The 22666-nt window shown below is 31.5% G+C and overlaps 1 protein-coding gene across 4 annotated transcripts in view; it reads left to right on the top strand.

The window, feature by feature from the left end:
* LOC143204879 (uncharacterized) overlaps nucleotides 1-22666 on the top strand; it is a 383076-nt gene that overhangs the window by 117440 nt on the left and 242970 nt on the right. For all 4 annotated transcript variants that reach the window (XM_076417791.1, XM_076417792.1, XM_076417795.1 and 1 more), the window contains one exon: nucleotides 16245-16281. In XM_076417791.1, the coding sequence (XP_076273906.1) occupies nucleotides 16252-16281 (30 nt within the window). In that variant the 5' untranslated portion in view covers nucleotides 16245-16251. The remainder of the gene's footprint in view (nucleotides 1-16244; nucleotides 16282-22666) is intronic.

A 22666-nucleotide genomic window follows, 5' to 3' on the forward strand; every position in this document is an offset into this window, starting at 1 on the left:
CACCTCTCCAATCGACGAGAATTTCTTCCCAGCTAGCATTGTTTTGAGATTTGAGAACAGGAAATAGTCGCTGGTGGCCAGATCTGGAGAATACGGTGGATAAGAAAGCAATTCGAAGTCCGCATCATGGATTTTTGCCATCGTTTTCACTCGCTTGTGACACGGTGCATTGTCTTGGTTAAGCAGCACTTTCTTTTTCTTCAAATGCGGCCGTTTTCCGGCGATTTCCTCCTCAACCGGTCCAATAATGCTATGTAATAGTCGCTGTTGATGGTTCTTCCTTTTTCAAGGTAGTCAATAAAAATTATTCAATTCATTCCATTCTCTATCTAACGAATTTTATGGCAAAAGGGAGCCACCGTTATCTCCTTATCTTCCTTTTCTAAATAACTGATTAGAGTTGCAATGTTTTCTGTCTGGCATCGGTATTCTTAATTAGAGTAATAATAACCAGCAATTTCAAATTTATCAAAACAAGCAAATCGTTAAGACAACAATTGCCGGTTTATATCCTCTTATCACTATTGTTTTCAGGAAATTTGGACTTTGGAATTCAGGAAGTTTGAGAGAGGGCGACTTTGACAGGCTGGTTCGGTTACATGTTCAAACTTATCAGACAGAATTGCGTCCTTTTTTAACTAGAATAAAATGAGAAGAAAAATATTGTCGGACTCTCTACATTAAACATATTGATGGCGTATGTTCACAGCTAATTTGGACAGGCTATAAGTATCTATTTTCTATTTAGTTTCTAATATTTTAAGTCGCTATTGAATTTTTTAACATATGATTTTATGAATTATAATATAATATCAAGTTAATTTGATAACTTAATACCCATTAGAATAAATGAAAAACACTTTCTTCATGACTCCCTTGATATGTCCGATCTACAACACCAATTATAGAGAATGGGATATAATATTTGGTGGTCCTCTTCAGCTCTCATTTAGGACCCAAGAATATGTCTGAAAGTTTAAGGATGTCTCGTAAAACCAGATCTCGTAGATATTCCAGCTTTCTAGTATACAAATAAAATATATAATAATTTAAATCAATGCCTCATGAAGATCTTCCTCCACCAGTGAAAATGATCATCGTATGACAAAGATTTTTAATATTGCCTATGGTAGATTTACTTTTGTCGGTCAAACTCCTAATTGTTTGGTATCACGTCGTTTAGATACAGCAAATTCATACTATTCAGTATCGTGGTAGAGGTTTATTTTGTGGTATTTATGAAAATCAATGAGTTTTGCTAATCGAAAGATTATCTACAATTACTACACATTTATGAGGGATAATTGGGTTGTATATAATTAAAAATTATTTTAAATATGTGATTTCCAATTGTTTCTATATCTGTATATTCAAGCTTTTATTATTTAATTAGTATATTGTTACTAGTCGTTCCCATCTATCCTACAATTTGTCTTTATAATAACTTAAATCTAGGTATATAACTAGGAGGACCCATCGACCCTATCTCAGTCTCTGGTGAAATAATGTTTATACATGTCACTGCTGAATTTTTTTAAATACACCTCACTACACAATACTACACAAGATTAGATGGTTTGATTCTGTTGAGCTTGTGTACTGTTCTGGTGGTATCCAATAGTTGCAAAATTTCAATATTCGTATGAGAATGGAGTCTTTCCTCATACCCCTTGCAATTCTTTTGATTTCTTGACTGACTGTGGGTATCTGAAGGTCTCGATGTAGATAGTCAGTCCTGTAGTATTTGGGTGCGCCCACAATACCTCTCAGGACTTTGTTCTGAAAAATTTATATTTGATTTATGTTAGTCTTTGCAGAACATCCCCATAATTGGAATCCGTATCTCCATTTAGGTTTCAGTATTTGCTTATATAATAGCAATTTATTATGTACTGATAATTGTGATTTTCTTCCAACTAGCCAGTACATTTTCCTATATTTCAATTCCAGTTCTTTTCTTTTCTTCTTTATTTGTTCCTTCCAGCGAACTTTTGCATCGAGATTCATACCAAGATGTTTAGCGTTGTTGCTATATGGAATGATAGTGTTATTTAATGTTATTGTTGCTTGTACGGTCTGTTTACAGGTGAACTGCACATATACAGATTTACTCCCATTAATTTTTATTTTCCAAGCTTGTGTCCAATTATTTATATTGTCACTTGCCTGTTTTAATTTTCGTGAGGTTTCTTCACTATTGTCTTCTACAGCTATAATCGCAGTATCATCAGCAAATGTAGCCATCGTAATATTATCCATTTGTGGTATATCGCAAGTGTAGAGTAAATAAAGCATTGGTCCCAGTACACTTCATTGTGGTACACCTGCTTTATCTTCTTCTATTGTAGAGTAAGCTTCTTCTTGTTTGACTCAAGAGTGCCATTGCAGTTTCAACAACTCTAAACAATCTATTATTTTTGTGAATGTTGTACGGCATTCGGCGTTGAGTCGTATTTGTCCATTTTTTAGTACCATTGCTTTGAATATTATATACTTGGCCTTAGTTTTTCGTAAAGCAAGTCAAAATCGGTAACATTACTTACGATAATTGGAGGTGGCCTGGGCATTTTAATTCATTTATTTTGTTCGTTATTTTGTTTTATTTTTAATTGCTGTGGTAAAGATCCTGGGGAATTATTTGCATTTCTTTTATTACTTTTAACCGTTATCTACTTCTTTCTGCAATTCTTCTTCATCTGTTTCGTATGTAACAATTGGACTGCTTTTGCCTTGGAGTGCCTCTTCGTTCTGGGTTCTAGTTGTGTTCTCTACATTCAAAACTGCAATATTTGATACGCCTGATGTCGATAATTCCATTTTATCTGTTTTTTGTGCAGTGTTCTTCTCCATATTTTTTTTACGTATTGTTGAAATAATACTGTTGTTTTTATGTTTCAAATTATCCTACGCTGTATTTGTGGTTCAGGTGTTGAGTTTGCGACCCCTAACGTTTTATGGCACTTTCACTTTTTCACCAGTCTTTAGAATGTTATTGTTAGACTTTTTTAACGCTGCATTTGTGACACAGATGTTGCCCTTTTGTTTCGTTCCACTGACCATCTCTCCGAACACGTCTTTACTCTGTGAAAGTCAAACGTCGACTTGTATATTAAAGCTGATATGTATTAATCGTTTGAATTTCTAATTTTGGCTGATGTTTTAGACTAGGTAAAAAACTGCAGTCGCTATTAATTATAGGACGAATTTTACAGTTAGATGCGTAGTTGTACTGTTGCAGGTACAACAAAAATGAGGTTATCAAAAGATTTCTATTACTTTATTTTTAAAAATGTATTCTATCCAGAGTAATAGATAGTCCGTTCGAACTTATTACCTTGTATACTACGTTAGTTGTATGACAACCTTGTATACTACGTTTGAGTACATTACATGCGCATATTTAATCTTGAATAAATACGCTAACGAAAGCACACATGTTTACTTGATTTAGAAATTCCCTACAGTAATTAGTACACAAAGCCCGAAAATAAATTTTTGTCGCACAATATTATTTTTATAATAAACTCTAAGCCTCTAGTACTTCCAGATGTATAAACATAAACACGTACAATCGCACGTTTCAAATATACTTTTGACTAATAACCTATTTCGTATATCTCCTGGTAATCCCGAAAAAGTTTCGGGAGATCATTATAAAAAATAGTATTGTTCTAATTTAGCCTGGAACAAATGGAATCGTCGAGACATTCGAAAACATTTTAAACAATAAGCCTTGGAAGTTTGTCAAACAAACACATTTTAATTAGTTTTAATATAAAAATTGTTTTCTTTCTTTTATTTTATTCATTTCATCGGGAAAAAGAAAATTGATGTAATGATTGTGGGTAAATATAGACGCAGTTTTTTGCTATATTGATTTATTATTTAAAATTATTTTAAAATTTAAGCACAGCTTAGAAAGCAATTATGTTGTATTATAATTGTATCACCGTTGTTATTATTATTGAAGTTCAAATAAGGACCAATAACAAATTTTAGATATAGATATTGGGAGATCAAGCTATATATATACTAATAATTGAATGCATATTTTTACTTCAATAACTCGACTTTTTCTCTATTTTCATATATGAGTTTTTGAAACTAGATTTTCTCTAATATCTATTTTTAGATTATATTCCAACTCTGACGGTAGTTGTGTGGTGACAAGGTTGTCTAGGCATGTCGAATTTTACATCGTGGAATAACTGTTATCAAAGTACCCAGAAATATAATCCCAGATGTTGAACACGGACGGGGTGCCAGCAGCGCCAACTAGAACATGATAACGAATAGCTGGCAACCCCGAGACGTTTATCTGGGATGTTATTGAAGGGTATTTCCGATCATTAAGTAACCGACCATAGTTTGGCTTAGACGTGCCACCATCGACTGCCCAAGCCTCATCTCCAGGTAACACCGCTGCCATCCGTTTTATCTATTTTGTATTTTCTACATTTTTTTATATTGCCAATAAATAACGGTCATATAATGTAAACACCGCATTTTCATTTTGTTTTACCTCCATTCACCGAGCCATATCAGTTTATACTGAAGTGGTGACCCCGACGTGATTTTTCATTACTGAATACATTACATTCATTCAAAAATTTGTTCCTCATTAAATTTTATTTTAGTGCTGGAACAATGAACTTTAAATTTCATGTCATTATTTCCATTTAATTTTTTTTTAATTTTTGTTCCAAATTTTATTTCTCTCACAATCTTTTGAATTCTTAAAGTTTTTGACACCAACATCTAATCATCAGCATTTGGATTAGACATTTCTTTCGGCGCTATGTTTAAATCATAATATCTTCCTCCGCTCGCCGTCTCCGTCATATTTGCAGACATTTTGATTTGAAAGGCTTTGGGCAGCTTCAATTGGATTCCGTCTTTATTTAGTTTTTTCTCAATTACCGTAACGTATGTGACGACGGATTAGTCATAGAGCAGCTCCAGAAGCTAGGTACCAATTGCAGTCACCGTAGACACGTCATGTCTTCCCGAGGTACCAGCTACCACGTCGTCGAACAAGCGCCCTTCCCTCAGGGTCGATTACGGGAGCCCTGTCCAAAAAATAGCTTATTTTCAACGTCGTCGATAGACCATATTCAAGTGCCAAAGCGATGATGAAGGTATCTGTAGGACCGAAAGATATCAACAGCTGTACCAGATCGCAACCGTACAAACCATAACCGTTTTGATCTAGCATATCCAAATGTTTAAAACTCTTTTCATGCATCATATTTTCTTTTTTGTTGTTTAAAATATTTGTATGTAAAATTCTGGCAGGGGAGTATTGTAGCGACCTTGGGGCATGTCAAATTTTACATCGTAGAATAACTTTCATCAAAGTACCCAGAAATATAATCCCAGATGTTCAACACGGACGGAGTGCCAGCAGCACCAACTAGAACACAATAACGAATAGCGGGCAACCGCGAGACGTTTATCTGGGATATTATTGGGGTATTTCCGATAATTCAGTAACCGATCATCATTTGGATTAGACGTGCCACCATCGACTGCCCAAGCCTCGTCTCCAGGTAACACCGCTGCCATCCGTTTTATCTAATTGTATTTTTCACGTTTTTTTATATAGCCAATAAATAACGGTCTCATAATAACGTAAACACCACTGCTTCATTTCGTTTTACCTCCATTCACCGAGTCATATTAGTTCATCCTAAAATAGTAAAGATACTTGCTATTTTACACTCTTCGTATTTCATCATATGCCATTTTTAATTATTCTATCCTCATTGTCATCAGGTTAAAAAAATTAATTTTATTAAGATATTGTGGCATGACGATTCATGTTCTTCTGCTGTTTTCAGTGATCATAACATACGCTGTCTCAAATATTCTAGTCGCTGCTTGCTAGCTTGTCTATCTAACTAGTCTAGATCATTAGCTACCGCGACTGCAAAATGCGTTATAGCACACTCTTCAGTATTTATGCTCTCTTTCTACAACTTCTAGTAACCCCAGTTACTCTTCGAACCCCAATAGGTTCTCACAAAATTAGTGAATCCTATGACCTACGTCCAATTTATGATATTGTTCGCTAACGTCTTAAGAACAAGGTAAAAACTAGTTGTATGATTAGTGGGAATTGGGTTAAAATATTATATCTTGAGATTTACTAGAAGGATGAAACCGCTTCTTTGTAGAAGGAAAGTTATAACTGCTACTTCTTCGTGGACTATCTCAAAATATATTTGAGCAACAGACCAAGGGTCCGAATACTGTGTGAACGTAATGTTAACCATTATTCATCAATATCAACATGTAAACTGGTACCGACGTTTTAAAAGTAATCATTCTTACACCGAAGACAAAGACCGTTCTGGAAAACTAAAAAAATTTAAAGACCACGATTTTAATTCATTACTCGATGATGATCCATATAAAATGCAAAAAGAATACGCATAATATTGTGAGTAGCCCAAGAAACCATTTCTAATCGCATGAAGAACGTGGGAATGATCTAAAAGCTTGGATATTTTGTACCTTATATTTCACAGAGTCTATTAAAAGTTATTTTGTCATACGTCATCAAGATCTTTATTGTATTGATTGTCGCAATTTGTAAATTAGTTTTAGAATCAACCAATATTTTCCTTTTTATTTTATTCTAGTTAAAAAGAGACAAAATGCTGTCTAATTAGTTCGAAGATGTAAACGAATGAGCCTGTCAAAGCCGCCCGGTTGTCAGACGTATTCAAAATTCTTAAAAGTAATAGTGATAAGAGGTTATAGCTCTAACCTATAAACTATTGTGGCTGTATAATAAACTATTGTGGAAACTGTAGTTTCTAGTAATGCTACCATGAGTAATGCCAAATGTTTAAAAAATAAAACGAATTTTACGTTTTCTCAAACTGAATTCATCAATACATTCGAGGGTATTGATGACGTGCATTGGCTGTTTCATTTGAAGGACTATAGATTAATAATATAAAGAGTGATCTCAAATAGAGTATACGGTGTTAGCACGCTTGCGGTAGACTATCAACACTAGTGGAGTTTGATGAAGAATATTATACAAAGTCCTGCGCCACTAATAGTAACATGTTGGCTGAAACGTAAACAAATTCTGCAGGTGCCTGCTATGGATTGATGATAATGTTTGTATCCCATCAAATATGGTTTGCTGGGCGACAGTAATATCAATAGCTGAAGGCGAAACTCATTTACTGTAATTCTGAAAATTGTTGGCGTTTAAACGGTCGTGTAAGATTAAAAATAAATGTTCGAAATTATTTAACTGACGGAAATAAAAGACAATTCCATTAATTTCATTAATGGTACGTCTGTTAATGAACATTATTTGAATTTTATATGTATTAAATTACAATAGAGTTATTAAGCGACATCTCGATCGAAGGTTGTTTGACTTGGGCAGTCAGTAAAATCATTGAAACGGAAGATCCTTTTAAATATCAAATTTCGCAATATGTACCGCCAGAGATAGTGCGTTGTCGTGAAGAACGATTATTTTGTTCGAGCGATTATTATTCGTGTCCTAAAATTTATTCTCCAAAAAAAATTCTAAATTATACATAAGAGAATATGCACTAACTAAATTTGATAATTTTCGTAGTATTAAATGATGTCGAAAGGTAATGTAATGACGTTATTTTCTTAAGGGCTTAGATAGATGACGCCACTTATAACTAAACATTTTTAATGCATTGTCCGACATACGACATATACAAATTTACATTAATATTTAACATCTATTTTACATGCGTTTAGTAATCTATTTTCGTACATAATAAAGAATGACATCGGATAATTTCGGATACTGAACGAAGACGTCTAGATATCACAGCAACCAGAGTGGTTATCATAGTATTCAACAATTGACCAGATCCACAGAATAACAGATGTTATTGGAAAAACCAAGTCTTAGATCTAGCACACGCCTTCTATAAGGTTTGGCATGAAGGCCTGGTTCATAAACTACGGAAAATCTGACGTGTGGGATGTGTACTGAGACCGACGCTTTATATAGTCTACATTGGTGATATACCACAATTGGAGAATATTAAGATGGCTACATTTGCTGATAATACTGAAATTATAGCAGTCGGTGAAAATTGTAAAGATGCTTTACGAAAATTACAACAGGCAAGTGACAATATAAATAATTGGACACTAGTTTGGAATATAAAAATTAATGAAAGTAAATCTACGCAAGTGCAGTTTATCTAAAATCAGACCGTAAAAGCACCAACAACATTAAATAATACTATCATTCCATATAGCAGCAATGCTAAATATCTCGGAATAAAATCTTGATGCAAAATTTCCCTGAAGGGAACACGTAAAGAAGAAAAGAGAAGAACTGGAATTGAAATATAGGAAAATGTACTGGCTAATTGTAAGAAAATCACAATCATCAGTACATAATAAATTGCTATTATATAAGCATATTCTGAAACCTATATGGACACACCGAGTTCAATTATAGCGATGTTCTGCAAAGAGTAACATAAATAAAATAAAATTTTTTCAGAACAAAGTCCTGAGAGGTATTGTGGGTGCACCCAAATACTACAGGATTGACTATCTACATCGAGACCTTCAGATATCCACAGTGAGTCAAAAAATTAAGAGAATAGCAAGAGGGCATAAGGAAAGGCTTCATTCTCATGAGAATACTGAAGTATTGCAGCTTTTGGATACCACCAGAACAGGACACAGACTCAAAATAATCAAACCATCTGATCTTGTATAGTGTTGTGTTGTGAGGTGCATACAACAAAAAATACAGCAGTGACATGTATTACATTATTTCACCAGAGACTGACATAGGGCCGATTGGTCCTCCTAGTTATATACCTATATAATTCTTGTGTTGTCTTGTCTCTATTAATATTATAACTCATATACATATCTGTAGAACATAAAAAATTATTGCTATTAAATATTAGGTCATTTTAACTTCCACAATTTATTTTCATCGACTAGGTTAGAAAAAAATGTTGTAACATTGAGAAAATAAGTCTTCAGGTGTATTTATGTAGCTTAATTGCTCAAACACAAATTAATGAAATCTGACCACAAAAATTACTCTATATAGGTGGCAGCAAGTATTTGGGAAAAACAATACAGTTGCCAGTCGATATTCATAAATATTTGTATTATATCTGAAAATTGTCCAGCATAAATCTGACAACAACCCTAGGTTGTTTCTGCAAGAGGTTGTATATCATTATTTTAGTTGCGAGAAAAAAATAGTGTGTGTTAATGCGTAGCTTGATGTGTGAGGAATGAACTGTTGACAATGAATGGTTTCTTTTATATTAAAATGAGATGACATATGTATAACTATAAAGTGCAATAAATTACGGCTATGGAACAAAAGTAATTTTGAATCCTGGGTTTAATTTTACATGAGTCAACTTTTTTTAACTTGATTGCACAAGTTTCTGTCAATATCGTAAAAGTTCATATTCAGTAAAGATATTCAAATAAATGAACTATTTTCTCGCCAACTACACTAAAGGCTGCAATAAATTCCATTTTTCTATGAATACGTATTTTACGTTTCAATATATTTTTATGAGGAGCCGAAGAAGACAGAGTTCAATGCATACACCAATACGTCATTCTATTTATTCAACTAATATCTGATATTCCTGGCAGTGATCTATTCAAACAAAACAACCCAGATAATGTATATTAGCTTAATTCTGAAAATTGTTGGCGTTTAAACTGTCGTGTAAAACTAAAAATAAATGTTCAAAATTATTTAACTGACGGAAATAAAAGACAATTCCATTAAGTTCATTAACGGTACGTCTGTTAATGAACATTAGTTGAATTTTATATGTATTAAATTACAATAGAGTCATTAAGTGACATCACTGTCGAAGGTTGCTTGACTTGGTGAGTCAGTAAAATCATTGAATCGGAAGATCCTTTTAAATATCAAATTTCGCGATATGTACCGACAGAGATAGTGCATTGTCGTGAGGAAGGATTATTCGTCGTATCGTAAAACTTATTCTGTAAAAAAAAATAAAAATTATACCACCTAAAGGAATATGGCCTAAGTTTGATAATTTTCGTAGTATTAAATGATGTCGGAAGCTAATGACGTTATTTTCTTAATGGCTTAGATAGATGACGTCACTTATAACTAAACAATTTTAATACATTGTCCGACATACGACATATACAAATTTACATTACGTACACACTAAATATACAATTAGTAATATTTAACATCTATTTTACATGCGTTTAGTAATCTATTTTCGTAAGTAATAAAGAATGACATCGGATAAATTCAAATATGGAACGAAGACGTCCAGTTATCAGGGTGGTTATCATACTCAGTTATCTTCATATAGAGAAAAATCCTAATACCAACGTATATTTACGTTTAATTATATTTTTATGAGGAGCCGAAGAAGACAGTGTTCAATGCATACACTAATACGTCATTCTATTTATTCAATTAATATCTGATATTTCTGGCAGTGATCTATTCAAATAAAACAACCCAAATAATGTATAGCGAAAATACAATTTTGAAAGATTCCTAATAGTTTTTGAAAACCTGTTGTTTTTGCAAATAAATGTCAAAAACAGCAAATTTACCAATTCCATCCATGGATACTTCTCCTTTTTACCAATACAGATTAACATTATTACTGAGCAAAATACATGAAAGCATCTAATATTCAAAAACGCGTATTAATTTCATTTGTCAATTTTTCTTCTACGTGTCTGATGGATTTCATCCAAACCGAAGGGAGCTAGTGTAGACAACCCTTCTTTACACATGTCGAAACACTTGTTTGTATATAATTCTCGACTTGTATGGATATTGTAGTAATCTTTGCCAGATATTATAAAAATTCGATTTAACTGAATATACAATGACACTGAGGAAGACGTCATACTCTGTGGTCATATTTATCAGCCATCCGATCTATTGGGTATCTTTTGCAATCCTCTTTCTAGACAAGCAATTTACATAAAATGCGACTAAACGTTTCATAATACGTTTTTTTTATCATAACAGATCCGTAAGTTCTTGAAAAATTATTTACTTTATATCATTAACTGGATTAACAAGGTAGATTAATAGCAATGGATTCGCCAAATATTGACGGATTATAATGAAAATTTCATCAAGCGTTGCAACCACCTCCGAACTTTATTAATCCCCAAACCTCCTAAATAATTTCAGGGCAGAGGTGTGTGTGTGTGTGTCACTCCTTAAACATGTAAGAAAGTAATTAGGTATTAAATAATTAATGACGAGCCAACCCTATCTCTTTTGTCTAAGTTTATTGCTTGAATTTCTGCTTCTAATAAAATATTTAGGGTTCTCTTCCTCGCCCGTGACGTTTTATGGGATTTTTGTAGGAGATATACCGAAATCCTTTTGATTAAAAGACATTAGGCCAGGAGTACTAAAGAGGCAAATAGAGGACAATTTTATGATATGGGAGCTTTATGATGAGTAGTTTCTGCAGTTTTAGAAGAAATCTCCCTCATTAACGTTTATTGTCTAGATAATATACCAGTTAATTTTCATGGCCATTAAAGGATAGACATTTATGAGACGATATACAGTGTCGGTCATTGCAGTGCAGAGTCCCCGGCCGACAATAGTAAAACACATTTTTTTGGCAAATTTTTTTTTATTAGACATAATTCCCTTCAAGGGTGTTACACCGATTATAGCCACCCTCCAACTTTTCGATACCATTTTTATAATGCGATTTGTCCTTTGCTTCAAAACAGGTCTTATTTTCTGCGATCACCTCTTCATTCGACGAACATTTCTTCCCAACGAACATAGTTTTGAGATCTCAGAATAGGAAGTAGTCAGTGGAGGCCAGATCTGGAGAATACGGTGAATGAGGGAGCTATTCGAAGCCTAATTGATGGATTTTTGGAATCGTTTTCACTGACTTGTGACACGGTGTATTGTTTTGTTTTCCCATGCTTTGGGGCGGATAGATCGTCTGCAGTCCACTTGGATGACTGTCGATTGGACTTCGGAGGGAAATGATGGTACTATTGTAGCGACCTTCAGATGTTTCGAATTTTCCCCCAATTCTCAGCAGCCCACAGATCTACTCGAGGCGTTGCACATACCTGAAGTTAACACCCACGGTGAGGTGGCAACAAGTGGTACTGACAGAGGGTACGACGTGGCAACCTCGGGTGGTGAAGCTAGGGGATGACGCGACGCCTCGAGGTTCTTTCCGTTGCTGACTCTGAGAGTGATCAAACGTGTCACTGTTCGTAACATCTGAAGATAACCCTGCCACGTGCGTTTCTTTCCTTTTATATTCTTATAGTGTGATCTTGTTTAGTCTTTAATATCTTGGTTATTGTTTAATATCTGTTCGTCTAAAAATAAATATTTCTTCTACATATAATTAGATTCCATTTGTACAGAAATAAATCGTCGAATATATATTGTCTTTATCTAACCGTACCTGTACCCTAAACCATATTTCATCCATTGTCACATATCGACGTAAAAACCCGGACGTATTAAGCTTGATCACCTTCAAATACTGCTCACAATCATCAATTCGTCGTTGTTCTTGTTCAAAATTGAAAAGTGAGCTCGCGCGGCACCCACTTTGCATACAGCTTTCTCATACCCAAATATTCGTGAATGATATAATGTACACATTCAGTTGATATCTTTAGAGTGTCTGCTATTTCATTCAATTTTAATTTACGGTCCTTCAAAATTATTTTGTGGATTTTTTAAATGTTTTCGTCGGTAACAACCTCTTTTGGGCGTCCACTGCGTTCACCGTCTTCGGTGCTCATTTCATCACGTCTAAACTTAGCATACCAATCCTTAAGGGTTGATTATCCTGGAGCAGTGTCTGGAAACTCGGCATTATACCAAATTTTTGCTTCAACTACATTTTTTCTCATAAAAATGAATATTTTATCAACACGCGAAATTCCTCGTTATCCATTTTTTTCCCATTAATAAAAATTACTTCACTCAAATCGCTATAATTTACAAACTAATCTGACAGCTGTCAAATTTATACACGCATCCTCTGAGGGTTAGCGCTAACTAAAAAACATATGGATTTAATTCTAGTAGCGCCATCTATGTGTTAGCCCGATGACTTTTTAATAGAGCTGTTACTAACAAACAACTACAACTAGGATATACTCTAGAGAATTACTTGGTGTTTATTCATTAGGAAGATCGGATATTTCTTTTAATACGTCTAAAGACATATGTAGTCAGACCAAGAAGTCAAGAGGCAGTCGTGTTTACTCAGTTCTGGACTCTTCTTATGATGGGAATTTTCTGATAGTGATGAAACTAAATTTGCGATCACAAACGCGTACATACCAAGGCATATTCACGACACACTTTTCAGATATTTTTAGATTACTCAAAGAAATCTTTATTGTATCTTTCATGAATGCATATATTTTTGTTAACCTACATTTCTATTGTTTCTAATCAATTCCAAATACTTTTAATTGGATTTAAGCTGGGCTAGGCTGAAAATATTGACTTTTTGGTGATTAAAATTTTCTTTAACGTTTGTTGTGGGTAATTATAATATTAAAATATGTAAGCCAAAAGGTCAAAGTTTTTAGAGTAGGTTGCCATTACAATACTCTAAAAATCAAAGTTCATGAAAGATATATTGGATTTTTAAGTTCGGCTTCATATTCATGGCCATATAAGCAACTTTTAAATGCAATATTTTTATACCAGTTAAAAATTTGACTTTGCATTTTGATTATTGAAATCCAAAGTACACGCTTTAACAATTTTTTTTCGACCATAACATTTGTTGCCACTTATTATAGTTCAAATTAATATGCTTTACTGTAAATTTGAATCATATTTACTGTTTCTTTTATGAAAAAAAAGAGTTTCTTGACTGTTTGTGCAGCTGAAAATTTCCGTTCACTTGAGCGTTATTTAGTTGATATAATAGATTACTATTTTATGACTAGGTTTATTCAACAATTACTGCCGCACTCAATTAATTCATTTTATCTAAACACCCTAGCCTATAGATTTCTGGTACAACCATCGCAGTTCAGAGTGTACCAAAGGTGTCAAGTGGTCACCAAAGGCTCCCTGAAATTGAACTATGAACTAATCTCGTTTACTGAAATTTGCACAGATGCATGTATTTTAAGGTGTAAGACCACGAAAGCTGAAGTGCTGTAGCTCAGTTGCTCACCTTTGGCATATTAAAATTTTTGGGGATCATGGACATTTGGTTAACACCGGTGTAGTTCAGAACAATATCAAAGGAAAATTAAGGAGTAAAGGTTTATTCAACATTCTCATCGCTATTAAACCAAAATATATAGCTTTTTTGCATTATTACATATTTATTAAATAACCCATTTATCGCAATTTATATGTATAGTATTGAATATAAAAGTATTTTCCTTTGAATATAATATACTGTTAACATATTATTTTAAACTTCAATTAAAATTAATATAATTAATACTAACGGCTTTTAAAATATAAATTTTAGCAGTAGTAAATAATATTCTATAAAATATTTTGTAATACTGCAATGTTGCATATATAACACATCAAAAACAAAATATTGAAATGCGCATATTATAGTTGTTACATGTATTGTTTATATTTACGTTAAATAATATATATTTTATTAGTAGAATCGCGCTAAGGAAAAATTTATTAAATCACTGAATAAAACCCACGCATATGCATTTCGTTCATTTTATTCCTCCATGATAATGATACGCTATATCCGTCTCATTTTAAAGGGAAATTTCCGGTAACGAAAAAAATCTATTTAGATACCTCAATCTAACAATAAAAGATAACAGCCTAACCCCAGGGTGCTTCAGAAAAAAATACTCAACAATCTACCAATAAGACCGATAGGACAAATTTATCCAAATTCCACACCAAAACGTTCTAGATGTGGCTGAAAACTACCAGACAGCCGCATACAATAGTAAACAAAATTAACAATCGAACAACCAATGGAGAATAAGTTTGAATGAGAGTAAATCTGTACACGCCAATTTTACTCATAAAAACTCATATGAACCTATGGCATCCATATTTGAGTTGGTACCAACAATCAAATCTGAACATAATTCAGCAGCTTCAGAAGTATTGAAGAGTACTGTTAAAACCCCGCGCTAGTGTACACACTAATATTAGTGTAAACCAGTTAATGCAATTTTTTACTAACATAGAACTATATAACATTACTCTGTGCAAAAATGTTGTTCAAATTTGTAATATCACTGAGATATTATTTACTAATTCAAAACAGTTATTTCTTTTAAATTATTTTATTATTTAATAATTTATTTTAACAGTATTAAGTGGTAAATAGATTATTAGTAGCGTGGGGAACTATCGATTCAAAAAAGAGTCGAAACAGGCGAAACAGTCTATATAATGTTTTTTTAAATGCACTGTTCGCCTGTTTTTTTTTTAAATTCGTGATGTCAGACGAGGATGATCGAACTCTTTAATGTATAAATTGTGAGAGAGGAAAGGGCGGAGATAATTGCTTGGAGCGGTTAATTTTATATGTGCTTATATACTGACAATATAATAGAACTTAAACAAAAACTAACTACTTAAAAACTAAAAACGTATAATGACCATAAATACTAAATAAAAATTAAACATATACCTAATCATAGAAAAAAAAACTATGAAAATAACATAATTAAAAATGATCGCACAATAACTACTAGAGTTTTTTTAAATAAAGCATATGCTTTATTTATTATTGAACGGAAATACTTTTAACAAAAATCGAGAGAGTAATCGAAATATTACCTATTATTGCCATACAAACAGTTAAAAGTATTTAAGTTAAAAATATTGTTCCAACATGCTGCTATATTAAGATACAATATATTGTTAGTTAGAAGTAAACTACCAAAAATATAATAAAGCTAAATATATATTACATATAAATCTATGTAGGCATAAATTGGGTATATTTTAAGAAGGATGGAATGACAGAGTCAGAACGTTAAAAATCAATCGAATGAAACTAGTAGAACCAAAAATACTAACTAAAAGTATACGACTGAAAGAGTCAATAGTAAAAAGTAGTCAATTACTAAACAGTCAATAGTTCCCAGCGCTAATTACAAGCATCATCAGGTTTTTATTTTGAATATATTTGCTCCTTTGTATTACTAAGTTGTTTATTAATTTAATTAATTATTATTCTGTTTTGTTTTAGATCCAATATGGTTTTTATCCTGTATCCTCAAAGTAATGTAAGTTCTATTTTTTTATTAATAATATTATTATAATATCATATAATATATACATTTTAATCATATCATACATATGTTTATTTATTTAAGTAAATTAAAGTATATATTTTTTTTGTATATATTTTGATTCTTTAATATTTGGGTATATACATTAGTAAAACTATTATTAAATTTATTTAGAAAGCATTATGATTTTATATCGATATTTAAAATTGCATCAATAAATATAAAATTTAGTTAGAATTGTAGCGACTACACAACCCTTTAGGCCACGACTATTACATCTACATTAAGTTCAAAAGTTGGCAACGCTGGTGGATTGGTACCGTGCGGTTCCCGGCTATAAAAAACCACCACGACGACGTCTCTCTCTCTCCCAACTATGACAATCCCCATCGTAATCCAGGGTCTCTGTCAGCCGCAAAACACTGCTCTATCCCGAATCCGAAGCGACATGAGCAAAAGACCATTTGCTTCTAGCTGGTCATTCTGGAATAAGAAAAAAAAACGTCTCTCTCTCTTTCGTCTTTTCTCTACCGCCTTGTAACAATACCACTTCCATAGGGCTTCCGTAATTCCTTTACCTAATCTAATATCCCGTCCATCCTCCCGTCGAACACAAATACTTTTTAAGATTGAAATAAACACGTTTTTCTTCAAACAGTGTTTTCTGTTCCCATGCGATTTTTCTTCCTCAAAAATAGTACTGAGTGTTTGTTAGTACTGTGTGATAAACAATCGCATCGACAGCCACACATTCCGACCGACAAGGCAAACATTCCTACAGGCTAATCAAAACGAACAAAAACAGTCTTATATATTGATACTAAACAATGTATTCATAAAACAGGGGTGAACTAAAAATTATTATTAATAACTTGTATATTATATAAAATATAATATTGTATTACATAATATGTAATATTATTTAGTATAAAAATAAATGCTTCCTTCGTTTTATCAGAGTATTTAACTCATAAAAAGTAGTTTCTTTATTATAGAAAATATATTTCAATAACGCTATATCTCTTTTTTTCTTAATTTCGAGACATTCTAAAATTTAAAAACAAATAAGTTTTTGAATAATTAATTAAAAAATAAGTTACTATTTTTAGCAATTATTGAATAGATTTGTTGTTATTTCTTAAATTGATTAGCGTTTTTATTAATTTATATGATACCTTCTCCTAAAATAAATAAACAAAACGGGTTACACATCTATTTTAACTCATATTGTATAGAACTATAATTCGGTTATAAAATTAACTATTTTCTTCCTTGAAAATTAAGAATACATCGGAGCTATAAATCACAGTTTTTCATAATATTTACGCAATTAATCGTTATGGGGTCCTTTTAATATGACTGCTATGGAAACTGACGTTAAATTGTAAGATGTTTGCCCAACCTCGGAAAATTTACAACGCCATTATTATAGCACGCACATAGTATTTCCATTTTGTTAAGCGGGTAACAGTTTTTAAGTTCGATAAAGGAGTGCCTTTTCTTTGACCATTGGCGTTACTGCTGTCCATAATCGTCTATATATACTAAAATTCAATTCTAATTTTAAATATATTTCTAATTATATATTGAATGTAGTTTCTAAAACAGTATATTAGTAACAACTTCAAATTAGCTTAAAATTTTTTTTAAGGAAATAACAGATGGTTTATCGAATCGACTATATTAACGATAATATTATTAAATAATAAATCAAGATACTAAATCGATATAATTTTTATATAATGTATTCCTTTTATTTATTATAGGGGTGGCGTCCATGTATATAATGTTTAGGCATTACAGGTTTTCTCTATAGTTTCCACGTAAGGGAAACCATGGATTCATAGTATCTAAGGATGGAAAGTATGGTTCCATGTTTGAATTGTTCTGTTTTTATCCATGGCAATCCAGGCAAATCATAGCTTATAGGAAATGCTTCCCCATGTCTTCAAATTCAAATAAAAATATCATACAAATGAGCAATGGAGCTAACACAGTCCTCCTTTGGTAGTCGTACATTCTAAACCAAAAACGCTTGACCAAATTCTAATAGAATGTGGTAGTCCACAACAAATTTATTCCGTCCTAAAGCCTCAACTGCTATGATTTTCGGAGGAGTCTTCGGGAGAAGAGTGTTTTTCAAAGAATATTACCTCATAGTTCCAATAGCTTATGGATATATTACTCTTAGAACCTTTAATCCACTGGTGCTATAATATATTGAAAAATGTACAATTTTATTACTATAACCATCTAACAATTTGATGTGATATTTACAATAGATATTTTCCCTTTAGGGGCTGAATAGAAACCACATTGTCCTAAATTCTCTTGTGTAATGATTGATCTGTTATTTAGTGGCAGATATGTTGATAAGATTCAATTATTTTAAGAAACAACTTAAAATCCACGACTATGATGACTCGTATATATATATATATATATATATATATATATATATATATATATATATATATATATATATATATATATATATAATATATATATATATATAATATATATATATATGTAATATGATAAATAGATAACGATATATAATATGACTATTTTTTGGCATGGAATTCGAATGATATTAGAAAAATGTCAGATATAATGAATCGTTCAATTCATAAAAAAAAATTGGAAAAATTGAACCAAAAATTTTGGAAAATATAAGATGGATTTGTATTGTGTATATTAAAAATTATAGATTATATATTATAATTGACTAATAATTTAGTAATTTCAAGTGATCAATAAATATTACTGCTTAGTACATAAATTAATTATATCCCAGTATAAATATAGTTCAGAAGAATTCCATGGTAGGTTTCTTTGAAATTTATCAATACCTAACTATTAAATTCCATGATATACTTTCTAGTTCAAATTTTTAGTACAATAAACGAGAACAAGGTAACCAAGATTACCCGTTATTATGACAATTATATTTATTTCGCTAAGAATAGACACATTAAATGTTGCAATAAAGCGACGCTCTATTGATGATTTGGGTACTATACAGACACTTTATACTTTAGCCGGTATGTTAGTACTTCGATTAAGCGGTCTTCACTGCTAATAATATCGCAGCACTTAATTGGGTTGATCACCAATTTTGAAAAAACCAATATTTAATGTTCTAGTGTATCTAATGTACTTATTTATTTCTCTATAAATCGATGTATTCAAGAAAAATAACCGTTTTTTCTGTTTTAAGATTTAAATTCGCGACAAAATGCCTGTCAATGTCATATGATGTCAATATTGAGTTAATAACGAGTGAAGTTAGGTGCGAGAGCATAGAAGTAATATACTGTAATTCTTAGTTATAAGTTTTGAAGTGTACAAGTAGAGTATTGCCCTGTACAAACCCAGATAAATTGATTAGCCGATCAAAAAACCCAATAATTGTCTAACTTCGCAAATGACCTTTGAATCCTTTATTTTAATTATTTATTAATAACTTTATAATTACATTTTGCATTCTACATTTGTTTTTATTTTACATTTTGCCTAAATATGTGGTCAAACATTTAGAGACATTTATAAAAATTAATAATCTCTCAATCCACAACAAACCCTTTTTGCACATGACGAATATAAACTTCAAATAACATAAACTTAAACCAGTTAGTAATGATGAATTTTGCATCTTACATGATATCTTAGATTATCTTAGATATGCTTAGTACAATCTTTATTTAGAAATTAATTTATTACTACTCTTCTGTTGTACTTGCATTAATATACAAGCAAGGCGAGTACGCGATTAATAAATCAGTAGGTATTTCCCAAATTTAAATAAAACTAATCTTAAGTTACAGTTAACAATACACCTATACACTAAACAAGTCGGTGTGGTTTGGTTCGGTTCAATCTTGTGATTTCCAGAGCGTTTTACAGTGGCTGTATTGCTTCCATGTTGCTGTGATTTAGCAACCTTATTTCTTGTTTTAAGGCGAACTCTTGTATATGTATGTTGTTTGTATATATATATATATATATATATATATATATATATATATATATACAAACAATATACATGTATATACAATATATATAAATATGTATTTGTCTGTTTTCTTTTTCTGTAAATAAAATACTTAAGAGTAAGACGACAAATTATACATATACTAGAGATATATTTCATCTAAATCTGAAAGCTTTGTTAGTCTTTAAGCCCATTTATCTATACCCAGTCTATAGTGATAAAATGTACTTTTCTCCATCAGATCCAATAGTTTTACACCAAAATATGGATGTTAGCAAAATAATTCAATCATTATCTAGCTATGAATGGCTACCCAATTGACACAGTTGACCATTAAAAGGAGCGATATTTGGTAACGAGGATGGTGGTATCCTTTCTAAATTATTTGGTTTTCACAAGTTCAGAGACATGAGTTTTGGTGGAACTTTGTCATTATGACTATCTCGTTAAGGTTTATTTTAGCTTGTTAGATTAATTTTGGTCTACTACCCTTCATTGCTAATTTCTAATTTCCAAGTAAACACATTCCATAGATATGACCGACATATGATCCTTCATTATTGCTTGCATCTTTTGAATCATTATTTATTTCATTTTCATCGGCGATTAATAAAGCGCTGCGGCTGAAAAAATCTATTATAAGATAAAAAGATAAAATAAGATAAAAAGTATTTTTTAACCTACTATAGTTAATAAATTCTATACATTTTTTGGTAACAAAATTTTCGGTTACTAAAACTTTTATCTAAGCTCTATAATAATTATGTTTGGAATTTTCTTCTTATCCAAATTATTGTATAATTTGAGATGTATGTTTTTGGTCATTATCATTTAGAAATTCCTAAACCAAAGACAAGCTGTTTTCATTAAGAAGACATGAAGTACCATTGAATTCTTTAAGATATAAATGTGCTTGAAACAAATCATAATAGTTGTAAATTATAACATCGACCTTATTCCATAGCCAGAGAAGCACTAAATAATAATAATGTTTCTACCACTACAAATGAAGGAGTAGAATTATATTTTGGACCAATTATAATTAAAAACCTAGAAGATCTTCTAGCTAGGGTAATACAGGTGTGACAATTCCGTGGCTCCAGTTTCCCAGATGATGTTTTGGTCTTAACCTTCAAGATACAAGATTGATAGTCCCAGAAGTTTTGCATTAACTAACCAAAGACCCCATATAAAATCAAATATAATGAATTTGTAATATACCTGTAATATAATCTTATCTATTTTTCACTTTTATATGTTTTATTTTGTCTTGCTTCTGTATCTATCACTGTTGTGTGTGCTCATGGAAACTATGCTGCATTACGTTTTGTCTCAGCTTTTTTAAATTATTAGGGTAGTAAACAGAGTATTCTGGCGAATACAAGTTCACGAAAAAAACACACTAATATAAGTATTTAGCCAGTAAATACTACACTTTTTCTATTAAAATTTAATAAGTGTGCGTATTTCATGTCAATCCACTGACCGCACCTGAAGATTTGCAGACACATATGTTATATTCGGAAGCTAAATGTTTATATAGTATGCCCTCATATATTTATAAATAAATACTATCCTTCTAATTCAATATATTTATTCTTAATTCTTTGTATCTTTATTTTATAATTTTAATATAAATTTACGGAGTTGTACAACCTATTTTAATACAAATAAAATTCTCATTTTATTAATAACCAGGGAAGGAATTATTTAGTTAAAGTTTGAGAGTCAACTTTTAAAAAATAATAAGAATCATAATAGAATTTTTTTCATATTTTTATATAATACTATATATTTTCTATAGAAAATTTTAACAAAATATGTATATGCATATTCAATTGGATACTCCATATCTTGTATTTACTTGTCCGCTACATCATTTTATTTGAAAAGGATATTTCATTATCCTCTATTTGGTTATAAAATATTTACTCAAGACTGAATTTCTGGTCATGAATCAAAATTATTAATATTCAGAATGGACCTGGACCAAATAAAATAAGTAAAAGCACAAAAATAATATTATTTTTCATTATATGATACAATATCAAATACACTTACAATAAATATCAATTCAAAGTGTAAAAACATTTTGCTTCAGTCTTTTTTTAATTCGAACCCGCGACTATCGCAACAGGAGGAGAACCGTCCTATCGCCTTTATCATTACTTTAACCAAGCCGGAAAATTGTTAGAAGTATTCTGGTGCATGTACATTGACGGAGGCAACACACTTGTTAAAGGTGTCGGAGACATGACAGAGTAAAATTACTATTTATGTTTGTAAAATTCTAATACTCATTTCCCAAAATATCGTTTTTATAATGTCTGCATTTTTATAGCTTTATGGCGGTATCTCTCTAGCATTTTTTCGGTCAATATTTGA

Source organism: Rhynchophorus ferrugineus, unplaced genomic scaffold (assembly GCF_030347505.1).
Source record: "Rhynchophorus ferrugineus isolate W39M unplaced genomic scaffold, kcgeb_rfMv2 rfM11, whole genome shotgun sequence".
In the NCBI taxonomy this organism is placed as follows: Eukaryota; Metazoa; Arthropoda; class Insecta; order Coleoptera; family Curculionidae; genus Rhynchophorus; species Rhynchophorus ferrugineus.